Consider the following 12,638-nt stretch of genomic DNA (forward strand, 5'->3'; position numbering starts at 1 on the left):
CGAGTTTCATTTTCTGTTTTATTGCCCTCTGTACCATGGGTTGCGTCAGAGATTGTTCGATCAGTGTAGTGATGTTGATTTCATGTGGATGAATGATGCAGACAGGCTAAAGTGGCTCTTTGACTTTAAGGTATTTGCCCTTGCTGGCTATCTGGAGAAGGCCTGGGCCAAGAGAACAAAAAACACTTATAAATGAGATCTTTATGTTTGCTTTTCTTTTCTTTTCTTTTGTTTGCGTCTGTTTCCTTGTTGTCCTACTGTGAAATGTGATCACCATTTACAGGAAGTGAATGTTATCATTTGAATTTAATACAGTTGTTAGTGTTTTATAATCCCGAAGGGGATGAGTCCTTGTTTGGACATGACACAATAATAAAAATTAATTAATTAATTAATTCATTCATTCATTCACACACACACACACATACACACAAACATACACCCACACGCACGCACACCAGACACTTACGCAAAGTAGTTGACAGCAAATCATTTTTACAACAAAAGGGTTAATTGACAGAACTCAGGTAAACGGAGAGTCAGATATTTAAGGTAACCGGACCTCAGCAGAGGAGTGAATATGATGGCGTCCAAGTCCATCTGGTCATCATCATCATAATCACCATCGTCATCATAGTCGTCTTCATCGTCATCCCCAGTCTGGACCAGGCTCCGGCCCAGAATCCGAGCCTCTCTCTCCTCGTGACCTGGGCGAAAGACAGTCAGCTGGCTGACAGAGAGAGAGAGAGAAAATAAAAATATAAATTATACATTTCTACCTTTTGGTTTAAAATCTTTAATCAAAGGAAAACACAGATGATATGCAGGTTGGATATAAATGGCTTATAACGCAAAATGCTATTTTTTTTAGTACTCCCATGTAAATGATTGAATCTGCTGTGGTGTTAAATGTGTATATTCCGTTCAACATCAAACAAAAAAAGAGATAACATTTATTCTCTTGAGAGAAAAGTCAGAAATCTGTGAGTGGAAGAATTGAAATGCAGTTAATTTCAAGATTTTCTAATCAGAAAAAACAAACACATTCTCATTCTCATTCTTGTCTTTGGGAAAAGAAACTGCATCACTTATAGAAGGGAAATCATGCTGCTGAGGGACACGTTTGAAAGCTCTAAAAAAAGGTATGTAAAACTTGATTTTACCAAAGTGATGCGAACCCAAGTCAGATTGTTTCTATAATAATTATGTTTATCGGTTCACAGATTTTTCAGTACCAGTGTCAAGTATTGTTTAGGTTAGGAGAATCGATGTGAGTTGTGTACATTTCTCACCTCTCAGGATCATCAAATCCGTCATTCCTGATGACTAGAGCTGATCTGAGGATGAAGAAATGAAGAGAAAAATAGAATTTGTTCAGTCTGCTTGTCTGGAGATATGCACTCACTGTCAATCTAGCTTGAAGTTGTCCTTATAGTAAATAACAACAGGAATTGATTTCTGTATTACAATTATAGAATATTTACACGGATAAATATAACATTTGGAAATGTTTTCAAAAAAATATAAAATACGTATCTATCGAAGCAAACTTCTGATTTCCATTTATTTTTGTTTATACGTAAACATAACAGCTATGTTATAAAATAAACAATTTCATGTGAAATAATGTCAGTCTTTCCTCAAAGAAAATATTACGTAATTTGTGTGAAATAACTCAAATTATTCAAACTGTAAAGATTAAAAGTTTGGAATTTGAGTATTGGGGTTTGATGCTAGTGTTTATACTCTTGAGTATGTTCTGAGTGACAATATATGTTATCTCAATGAGGATGGTTCATAGTGTTTGCTGCACTAAGCCGTTTTTGCAGGTGAAGTGAACTGTTCAGCTCCAGTGACTGTTGGTAGTGCAGACTGTAGTTAGAGTTTTGCACATTGAGCTACAGTTGTGCCCACTGTGGGTTAGCAATCGGAAAAAAACTGTAAGTATGAATAACTAGGTAATGTATGAACATCAGAGGAAAAACAAGACTGTTCCATGAACATTTGAGAGATTGTTGCTGTCCAGCGTGGACATGTATTTACTCATCCTTGTCTTCGACTTTCAGGAAGTCATGTCCCTCCCAGCCTCCTGCCGTTCCCTCAACGGGGTGATACCGAACATCCAACTCTATGTACATCTGCAAAGGGAAAGACAGTTATATCAGCCAACACAACAATCTGTGTGTGTGTGTGTGTGTGTGTGTGTGTGTGTGTGTGTGTGTGTGTGTGTGTGTGTGTGTGTGTGTGTGTGTGTGTGTGTGTGTGTGTGTGTGTGTGTGTGTATGTGTGTGTGTGTGTGTGTGTGTGTGTGTGTGTATGTGTGTGTGTGTGTGTGTGTGTGTGTGTGTGTGTGTTTGTGTGTGTGAGCCCGTGCATGCGTGCGTGTGCGTGTGTGTGTGTCCTTACATCTGTCAGGCTGTAGTTGGCATCAGTGAGTGGTTCCCGTAGCAAGAGCCTTCCCGAGGTAACAACATGCTGGAGACTGACGACCAACTTACCGAGCAGTCTGCACACAAACACACACAGTTTTTAGTATAAAACAAAATGTGTGTGTGTGTGTGTGTGTGTGTGTGTGTGTGTGTGTGTGTGTGTGTGTGTGTGTGTGTGTGTGTGTGTGTGTGTGTGTGTGTGTGTGTGTGTGTGTGTGTGTGTGTGTGTGTGTTACCTGTTGGAGAAAACTTTACTGCAGTTGTAAACGCTGACGGTCAAAACTTCTTCTTTGATCACTTTACCATAGTGAGGCCAACGGAAATGCTGCAAACACACACACACAAACACACATGGTACTTCATTTTTCTAATTGCTAATTTTTGTTCTGAAGTCCATTGAAAGAAAACACAAAAACTCAAAATAGTCCACTGTAATTCCTACTTTAGATGGGAAAAGTGATCTGTGTTTTCTGAGCTTTCAGCCACATAATTAAAGCCTTTATTAGGAATTAGAGGCCACACAACCTAGATAACTTTAACACATGATCAAATCAGTTTTTATCTAAATAGCCCAATATCCCAAACAGCCATTTGCCTCAGTGGACTTTCCAATACACAGGCCTACACAATATAATACAGCTTGTCCTGTAAGATGGCCTCTATGATTGTTTTACACTGTGTTTGAAGAGCCCTACTAACCTCCTCCCTCCTACATACTCAACATGTATATACTACATACTGTCTACTTAACGATTGATTGTGTATCCGAGGTTCGTCGGACCGTATACATTGAAGTATACAGAAGCAATAAAGAATTTAGTAAAAAATTCTGTGTGTGGGGTGGTTGAGTAAAAAAGGTCACCTATCAATCCGTACACAAATCTTCCTGGAAGTAAGTACTCACCCAGGCATTTCTCACAAACTTGCATACACAACCATAACATACTCAAATTGACATCAAAATTAGTACGAGTAGGACGTTAATTCGGCTTTTCGAACACAGTCTTAATCAATGGGTGAGTTCCAATACGCATACTTCCCTACTTTTAAGCAAAGATTTTAAGATGTCTCAATACATCATGTCAAATGCAGTAAGCTGAAAGTATGTGTATGCGCTGTTACATCCTCTAGCATTTTTTGCTGTGGAAACCAGCATGGTCAATAAACTTAGATTTTTATTCTGATGTGGAATTTAACTGAAGTCAAAGAAAACACACACACACACAATCAGGCTTTCTGCTAATGTCTCTCTTATTGAGAAAATCTCAAACTGTAGAAGGAAGGAAGAGACAGGGGAAAATGAAAATGAAGACAGGTTGTTGGAGGGAGAAGAGTGGCAGTGAGTGTGGATGTGTGGAGGAAGACCTAGAAGACATAGAGCTGTAATGTCTAATGAAATACAGTAAGGGTTACACTGATAGACCCTGTTGTGAATCATGGTGTCTCATTGAAAGAGGCAGGTTGAGGGTGCAACCCAATCTGCAAAAAATCTAAAGTTGCATCTGTAATACGAATTTTCCAGCAAACAAACAGCTTAGTGTTGCATCCTTACAGTAAATGACAACATTACAGGAATTGATTTCTGTATTACAGTTATAGAATATTTACACAGATAAATACTGCATTTGGAAATGTTTTCAATAAAATATACATAATCTAATGTGTATCTATTGAAGCAAACTTCTGATTTTAATTTATTTTTGTTTTCCTACAAAAACTGTTATGTTATAAAATAAACAATTTCATGTAAAAGAATTTCACCCTTTCACCAAAGAAAATATTACGTAATTTGTGTGAAATGACTCAAATTATTCCAACTGTAAAGATTAAAAGTTTGTAATTTGTGTATTGGGGTTTGATGCTAGTGTTTGTACTCTGAGCATGTTCTGAGTGACAGTGTGTGTTATCTCAATGAGGCTGGTTCATAGTGTTTGCTGCACTGAACCTGTTTTGCAGGTGAAGTGAACTGTTCAGCTCCAATGACTGTTGGTAGTGCAGACTGTAGTTAGAGTGCCCACTGTGGGTTAGCGATCGAAAAAAAACTGTAATCATGTTTTAGGTTGTTAGGTTTGGGCACACACATACTCATACACACACACACCTGGTCACACCTAAAGAACAAACACCAGCCCGACCCTGAGGCTAAGACAAGTAGGCTACTGTATTTACATTACATGTAGCTGACGTGTCTGCAGTGGTTCTGTCAACAAACAGTTGGTAATGTAATGAAGTGGGTGGAGGCTTTTTTTTAATCACTTAATTAAGTTTGTTTTCAGCTGAACCTCAAACTCAGAAACACAGACCCTGCGTTCCGAATCGCATACTTTCTACTATATAGTATGTAGAAAAAAGATGTACACTAAGAAGGTGTCTTGTTTTGGACTGTTCATAGTGTTTGCTTCACTGAGCCTATTTTGCAGGTGAAGTGAACTGTTCAGCTCCAGTGAATGTTAGTAGTGCAGACTGTAGTTAGAGTTGTGCACATTGAGCTACAGTTGTGCCCACTGTGGATTAGCAATCGAAAAAAAATTTAAGATGCATCCTCTGGGGCAACCTGGTATCACGCCGAGGCGCGAGATACACACGCATGGACCGGCGTGTAACTCAGTTACACGCGCACCTCCCGCCGTCAAAATGAATGGAGGAATAGTCTAAATGAACGGAGGAATAGCACCAACAGGGGCCGACATGTTGTCCCAGGAATAGCACCACATGTTCCCCCAGCATTTCAATACTATCTAGCTGCAGCCCCCTCGGTGGTTAGGTTTAGGGTAAGGGGACAGGGAGAGGTTATAATATAGACAAAAACAACCGCGGCCGCCATTTTGACTACGGGCGGCCGCGACAGCGGCCGCCATTTTGACCACGGAGGTGCGCGCGTAACTCACACGCCCTGCTCAGGCAGGGCGCGTGAGTTACACGCCGGTCCATGCGTGTGTATCTCGCGCCTCGGCGTGAGATCGGGTTGTCTGGGGACCATGATTGTAGGCTACACAGTGTCACAGCAATCAATTGAATACACTTTAAAAATTAAAAAGTTAGGAAAACTCAAATTATTAAAGCAACTATCTTCACAAGATTTTTGAGTTTTTAGGTCAACTACATTTTTTTTCGATTGCTAAAGCACAGTGGGCACAACTGAAACCACATGTGCACAACTCTTAACACAGTGTTCATCGCTAAAACCCATCTGTGCAAATCAGTTAATTTCACCTCCAAAAGTCAATCACAGCAACAAAACTCTTCATACATGTCTCAAAACAAGCTCACTGATGCAAAACACTGGCAACATGTTTCAATGAAAAACACACATTGACACACACAACACACAGACCACAAAATTCTAACAACAAGCAGCAAAATATAAAAGATGAACTTTTGATATTTAAAATCTTTGAAGTATAAATGATCTGAGTGATTTCAAATAAAACACTTTCATTAGAAAATACAGAAAGAGTAACATATTTTCATTTGACCATACCATATTGTTGAGGTAAAACAAGAGTGAATGAAAACAGAGCAATTTGATTCAGTATCTCATGGCGTAACAATGAGTCCAACCTGACTTGCTACACAGTAGCTCCATAACTAGGACATTTGGACTAGACAACAGGCAATATTTTTCCACTTGATAGTCAGAGAATGGCATTGCATGTGCTTTTTGAAGCTTTTCTATTTTTATTTTCATGTGTCTAGATCAGGGGTCTCCAACCTTTTTTCAACTGAGAGCTACTTTGAAAAAATTAAAGTGGCCAAGAGCTACGTATCAAATCGCTTATATTTATTTACATAGCACACATCAAATGAATTAAGCTTCTGTTTGTACATGTGTGAAATTGCAATACCCAATGCTTATCATAAATAATTTTCCATCAAAGGTCCAAGGTCCAACACATTACTTTACAGTTTTTGTGGGCCACATATCACTGAAAATTGACATCAATGTCTATACTACACTTGTTATTGTGACGCAACAGTGTTTCCCCCAGGAAATGTCTTAGTCAAGGTGGTCACCACACAGGTGTGGAGGAGGCGCGGCGCAACGCGGCGCGCCAAAAATTTTGGGGGTATTTTGCTCAAAGATGCCAATACGCACTACAGAAATAAACAACTGCTTATTTGAATAAAACAGACAACTGACCTTACACTTGTACATTTTTAAAGTTCCTTTTTAGATAGGGGCTGTTGTGAGATTATTGTGGACAATTAGGCCTACTGTGATGCGATAGCTTATAATTCATTAATGGTTATTATTAGCCTACTTGCTTGATTTCTTTTTAAATACAGAGGTTATTGGTCGTTTTGGAACATGTATTTCCCAATTTAAAACATAAGAATAAAGCAGCATTGAACATTCAGAAAATAAATCTTCTTATCCTACAGTAGCATGCTGTTTTACAAATAACTCAATAGTTGAAATAATAAATACAATGTCTTTTCCCCTTAAAATTATTAAATACATTTATGCAAAGGTCAAAGACATTGCATGCCGTAGTCATGCATGGCCGCATGCAGAGCAGCACACACACCAGCTGATAGAGAAACGCTTTGAGACACATGAACATTTATTTACCGCAAATTGCAAGTTTTGACCATGGGAAGAGGTGCATTTACCGTCATCAGATTTTTAACTTGTAAAAAAAATATATATATATATAATATATATATATATATATTTTTTTTTTAACAAGTCGGTCAACCTATCAGGCGAGCTACTGAAAGCCCGCCCGCGAGCTACCGGTAGCTCGCGATCGACCTGTTGGAGACCCCTGGTCTAGATGAACTTTACAGTAGGCTAGTATATCAATATTTCAAAAAGTCTGTAAGATATTTTTAAATTCAAAAACCTTACAAAGTTCTAAAGACATCTGTGTTTTGCATAAAGCACATCCACGTGCTGTTGCTGCTTTGAAAGAGTAATTCAAATGGTGCTTGTGTGTATCATCTTGATGCTAAAACTGTTTTGAAAAGGGATTGTTAGGTTTGGTTTCAAGAGTTTCCTTTTTCCAGGGCTGTAATACATACGAAAAACAAAAAAACTAAATGTAATAGAGTCTAATCTCTCATACAGAGTGGGTGAATACTGTAAGGTCCTCCCTATCTTTAGCATTGAGCCTCACATTTTACAGTGATAAACATTGTATCTTATGTGTATTTTCTTTTTCTCTGTATGGAGGTATGTTTAGGGCAGCAAACTGAGATTCAGTGGAATGCCACATTATCCCTGACAACTACAAAAACAGGAGAGTTTCCTGCCCTTCGATTTCTATCCTGGCTGTAAAAAGAATAATTATAATATTTTATTTTCAAGTTTTGTGCTTTTAGCTGAAATTCAATGAGCAATTTATTTTACATATTAGTCATATTCTTGGTAATATTCTTCCACAATTTCAATAAGGTAAATGTAGAATCAAATATTTTGTTTTGAATGTGTTCCTGAGAGTTTTGAAAACAGTGCCTTAGCAATTGAAAATTTTGCCAGAAATACACAGTGTTTTGCAGGTTGTTGTTTATGAATGAGAGAAGAGCTCTGACAGCATTTTTTGTGAAATGAATGAAAAATGAAACACAGTTTGGAACACATGGACTTCTGTAGTGCACACTGTGTTAAGAGTTTTGCACATGTGGTTTTAGTTGTGCCCACTGTGCTTTAGCAATCGAAAAAAACTGTAAAACTGTTAAGTTTCAAGTCTTGATTTCCACATACAAATACTTTATAAAAATGAAAAGTTGTGCCAACTTATTATTTTTTATTAAGAAACATTTTCAACACTGTTTAATGTTTGATGAATAAACATGTTGACCGACTTGGTTTTTATGTTATCGGTATGGCACAGAATAAGTTGACACAACTTATAGAGGCAATCCAAAATTCCTTAATAGTAGTGTGTGTGTGTATGTGTGTGTGTGTGTGTGTGTGTGTGTGTGTGTGTGTGTGTGTGTGTGTGTGTGTGTGTGTGTGTGTGTGTGTGTGTGTGTGTGTGTGTGTGTGTGTGTGTGTGTGTGTGTGTGTGTGTGTGTGTGTGTGTGTGTGTGTGTGTCTGAGTCTGAGTGTGTCTGTGTGTGTGTTCGTCTGTAGAAGGAGTGGCTGTGTGTGTGCTCTGTAGGAGTGGTACAGTTTCCTATCAGCTCCATTAAAATAGTTTAGATCTAACCGACAAAGAGCTTCAGCTACCTGCTGTACCACACACACACAAACACACATTTGTCATGTGATTTTAAATCCCAGCATCTTCACAGACACTTTTAATTGGACTGACCAGTCTGTAATCATGAGGAAATATCACAGATCTACTCTGAGCACCACCTGTGAAAAACTTTATCTGCATGGTATCCATGGAGAGAAGTTTTTTTTCCTCCCATTCACTTCAATACAACCAGAGTCTTATGACATCAGTATCGATTGAGCTATAAAGATGACATCATCGCCCTGCTCTGTGCACTGACCTCGTTGAAGATCGCGAGGTTCTCACACTGCAGGGCTCTGGTTTTATGGGTGAAACCTAGGTGCCAGACAGACAAAAACATTAGTTTATGCAGTAGCAATACCAGCAATATCACTGTGTAACTATATTCTGAAATGTTACGATAAAGTAAAAAAGTTTAGGACAAAAATAAAGTTAAAGTAAAATAGGGATAATGGGAATTATTTACATATACATTATTCCCAGAGGATCAATACAGTCTAATTGATGTAACAATACCAACATATAAATGGTGGTAGTGTTTTATGATATTTGTGAGTTAACTAATGTTATCAGATAAATGAAGTGACGTATAAAATACAAAATATAGCTAAATGTGGTGAAGTACAAGTATGAAGAAGCATGAAACTGAAAATACTCAAGTACTTCTAAATTTGTACTTAAGTACAGAAATTTAGTAAATGTTTCAGTGACTTTCTACCACTCCATCGTTGTTACATAAGTTTCCTAACACTGCTTTCAAGTAGTATCCAGAGTAACTTGAATAATTCACCACCAGGGGAATTTAATTAAAAGACACTATGAAGCTATTGTTGTTCAACAATTATTATAACTGAACACTACAGATTGTCATCACATATCAAAAATGTATTCTTCTTGATGAAACTGAATATCAGCATATGACATTGTCAATTTATATATTATGCATTATGTATTTTTATCGACATGTTTACGAGATAATTTTATGTGCAATTAGCAATTTCGACTTCAATATCATGTTAAATATTATGGTCACTGTCAGGGGCAATACTAGTACTTTAATTGGTGCACTATGACTTGTCACCATCACAAGCTATCTTCTTACTGTGAAGTAGGGGTGTGCGGAGACGTCATTATCTGTATCTGTATCTGTATCTGTTCAACCAACAAAATTATCTGTATCTGTATCCGGATACACAACAAGAAGTGGGCGTGGCGTATACCGGAAGTTTCTTTTACATTAGCCTACATTAAAGGAATTCACACCCAAATAGATTTTCTAAACTAATATTCATTGTCAATGCAATTGTTGTCCCTTCAAAGCATCACATTGATGTAATGTTGACATATAAGTCAAAAAGTCAGATATATTTCTACCTTTTCATCTCTCTCTCTCTCTCTCTCTCTCTCTTCTTTGTTCTCAGAATACGAAGAAATTCAGGGAACGAAAATATTGATAAATAACAGCCCAAATCTGTGCATAGGCTACTCACTGTTAGTAAATGAGGGCCAGTGTTTTAGCCTACTTTTAACTTAACTGGGGGAAATACAGCTGTATTTCATGATTATTTTTTATCTCTATCTCTCCCCCTCCCTCTTTTTTTACTTTTGTTTTACTAAACTAAGGTTTAGGAACAATATATGTATTATCGTGTTAATCTCATAAACCCTAAATAATATGTTAGCCTTTCCACAAAGCCACATGTGATTTTAATGTGTCAAGTTTGCAGTTTCCGATTTTATTGTATAGGTCCTGAAGTAGGCCTCGCCGTATACGCATTGATTGACAGCTGAAAAAGTACAGGTCCTAAACATCAGTTTGATGGAAACGTTGTGGTGTTTGAAAGAGTTTAAGCAGTAGGCCTAGTGAATGTAAATACATCGGGGAAGGGCTGACGGTGACTCGGGGTGCAGCATATTCCATCGGTTCGTCTCTTCTCCGCCACGGCAGCGGAGGAAACTCACATAAAAACGGCAGCGAATGCGACAGGTAGAACCCTCTATTCAAGGGAAAGAGCGAACGCGCTGCGTTTATCAGTGGATAAAAAGAGAGAGACCGCGGGTCACGGGACGCGCCCGGTCCTCTCATGTCCACCGCAGAACAGCTGTTAGTGTCATTCTACCTGTTGTGTCATTCAGGCGGAACGCGCTGCGTCAATTAGGCGCATAATATATATTAAAAAAAATCCCCGAATAATAACGGGACTATTCGGAAAGTATCCGTATCCGTATCTAACTCATTATCCGTGCTTATCCGAATACATATTCGGATTCGGGCTCATCCCTACTGTGAAGCACTGCTTCTTTGCAAATTGTCATTTTACAACACTTAGCTTATATTATGTTTCACTTATTTTGTATTCTTTGTTCTGTTTCTGTAATTTTTGAGCAACCTGGAAAAATTATTCCTTACATTTCTTATTTTATCTTATCTCAAACCTTTTATCAGACAGATGTCGTATAATGTGTCCTACTAACTCAAGTTAACTGCTTTATTAAATGAATCACTCTGAATGTAACTATAATACAGTATGTTTGGTCCTGTAAATATTTGTTTATTATGTGGAAATTAATTCAAACTAACAAAGATATTAGCTCAACGGAGGCTTACTAATAAGATTCATGTGAGGTCGTCTTCAACCAAGCCCATCCGAGTGATCCTGTTCTGTTATTTGTCAAATCGAGGGAATATCGACCAACGAAAATGACTTTTTAGCATAAAATTCCTTCCCCAGTATTTACTAGCTGAGCCAACAGTTGATGGACAGTCAGTCATTCAAACATCAGTCAGTTAATACAAACAACACGTCTTAGCTGTTTCACGTGTTATTGAAAGCAGTAAAAAAAAAACTCATTCACTCACTTTATTTAAGCACTTAAGCTTTTACTTTCTATTTCATGTTACTGTACACCTCTCCTCAACTGGGATCTGTCTTACAACTGTACATATTGGCCTATGTGGTTTCTTTTCAGATTAAACAAAACAAACATCACATCTTGGAAACAAATTAATCTACTTAACAGGATATAAAGTGGTTAAAATTTGTTTAACACAGAAAAATTACAACATTAAAATGTTAATTACTTATTTATGTGCCAATGTGGTATATGCGAAAAGAGACATTTCAATGTAGCCTTGTGTTAATTGACAAAAAAAGCAATTTAACATAGGATCCAGTTAATATAAGATACAGCAAGTTAGTGTGTTACTGACCTCTGAAGCAAAGTTCGACCTTCCTGTCCGATCGTCCCGGCAGGTTGGAGATCTTCCTCAGGTTCACACTGATGGACATGATGATCCTGATACCTGTTTTCAGCTGTTTTTACCTGTATTCACCTGGTCACATCGTGTCTCTGTCAAGTCATCTTCTCTCTTCACTCTTCACTCTTGGGCAGTTGGGAACAAAGTGCTGTGTGTATTTTTCTGTCCAACAGTGTGATGGGAGGTACATGCAAGTGTGTGTTTGTGTGTGTGCGTGCGTGTGTGTTAGGGAAGGTCCTCCAATGTTTGAGAAAGCAAATAGTTGCACAACTAGTTCCCTCCTTAGAAAACACACACACACACACATTACCATTGACGTATGTCACTTATGTGGTATTTAAATACACTTCATACATTTCCTGGAGAATTAAAATAACCATAACCATAATCACTTAATCACAATGAGTGTTTTACCAAAGTCTTGAGTCTATTTGTGTCCGTGAAATTCACTTAAGATGGATACACACACACAAATAGAAGCAGCACTCAGTTCATCCACTATTAAATAATAATAGTGTTCACTGACAGATGTTTCTCTTAACAACTGTTGGTTAAATTTTAAAAAGTATTTAGCTGGCTATGTATATTTATGAGACCAAAGTCCAACTTTTCAAAATATCTCCTCTCTTTTGAACATTACTTTTTATAATAGTTGAGGTCTGGTAACAATCTGGCATTAGTTACAAAAATATGTCTGATCGTTAAAGACAAGCGATCAGATGAGAGGAAAATAACAAGTCAAAAATACGAAAAACAGTGGAA

At 37.7% G+C, this 12,638-nt stretch overlaps 1 protein-coding gene across 1 annotated transcript in view; it reads right to left on the minus strand.

Moving 5' to 3' along the window:
• fer1l4 (fer-1 like family member 4) overlaps positions 1-11,907 on the minus strand; it is a gene marked incomplete at its 5' end in the record, with an annotated part of 46,790 nt that extends 34,883 nt beyond the window's left edge. Inside the window, 7 exons of the mRNA XM_080027036.1 lie at positions 563-730; positions 1,293-1,337; positions 2,044-2,138; positions 2,407-2,506; positions 2,666-2,754; positions 8,877-8,932; positions 11,829-11,907. Of these exons, the coding sequence (XP_079883162.1) occupies positions 563-730; positions 1,293-1,337; positions 2,044-2,138; positions 2,407-2,506; positions 2,666-2,754; positions 8,877-8,932; positions 11,829-11,907 (632 nt within the window). The remainder of the gene's footprint in view (positions 1-562; positions 731-1,292; positions 1,338-2,043; positions 2,139-2,406; positions 2,507-2,665; positions 2,755-8,876; positions 8,933-11,828) is intronic.
• Between the last annotated feature and the right edge of the window lie 731 nt (positions 11,908-12,638).

This window comes from Ammodytes marinus (genome assembly GCF_949987685.1).
Source record: "Ammodytes marinus genome assembly, chromosome: 4".
Taxonomy (NCBI): Eukaryota; Metazoa; Chordata; class Actinopteri; order Uranoscopiformes; family Ammodytidae; genus Ammodytes; species Ammodytes marinus.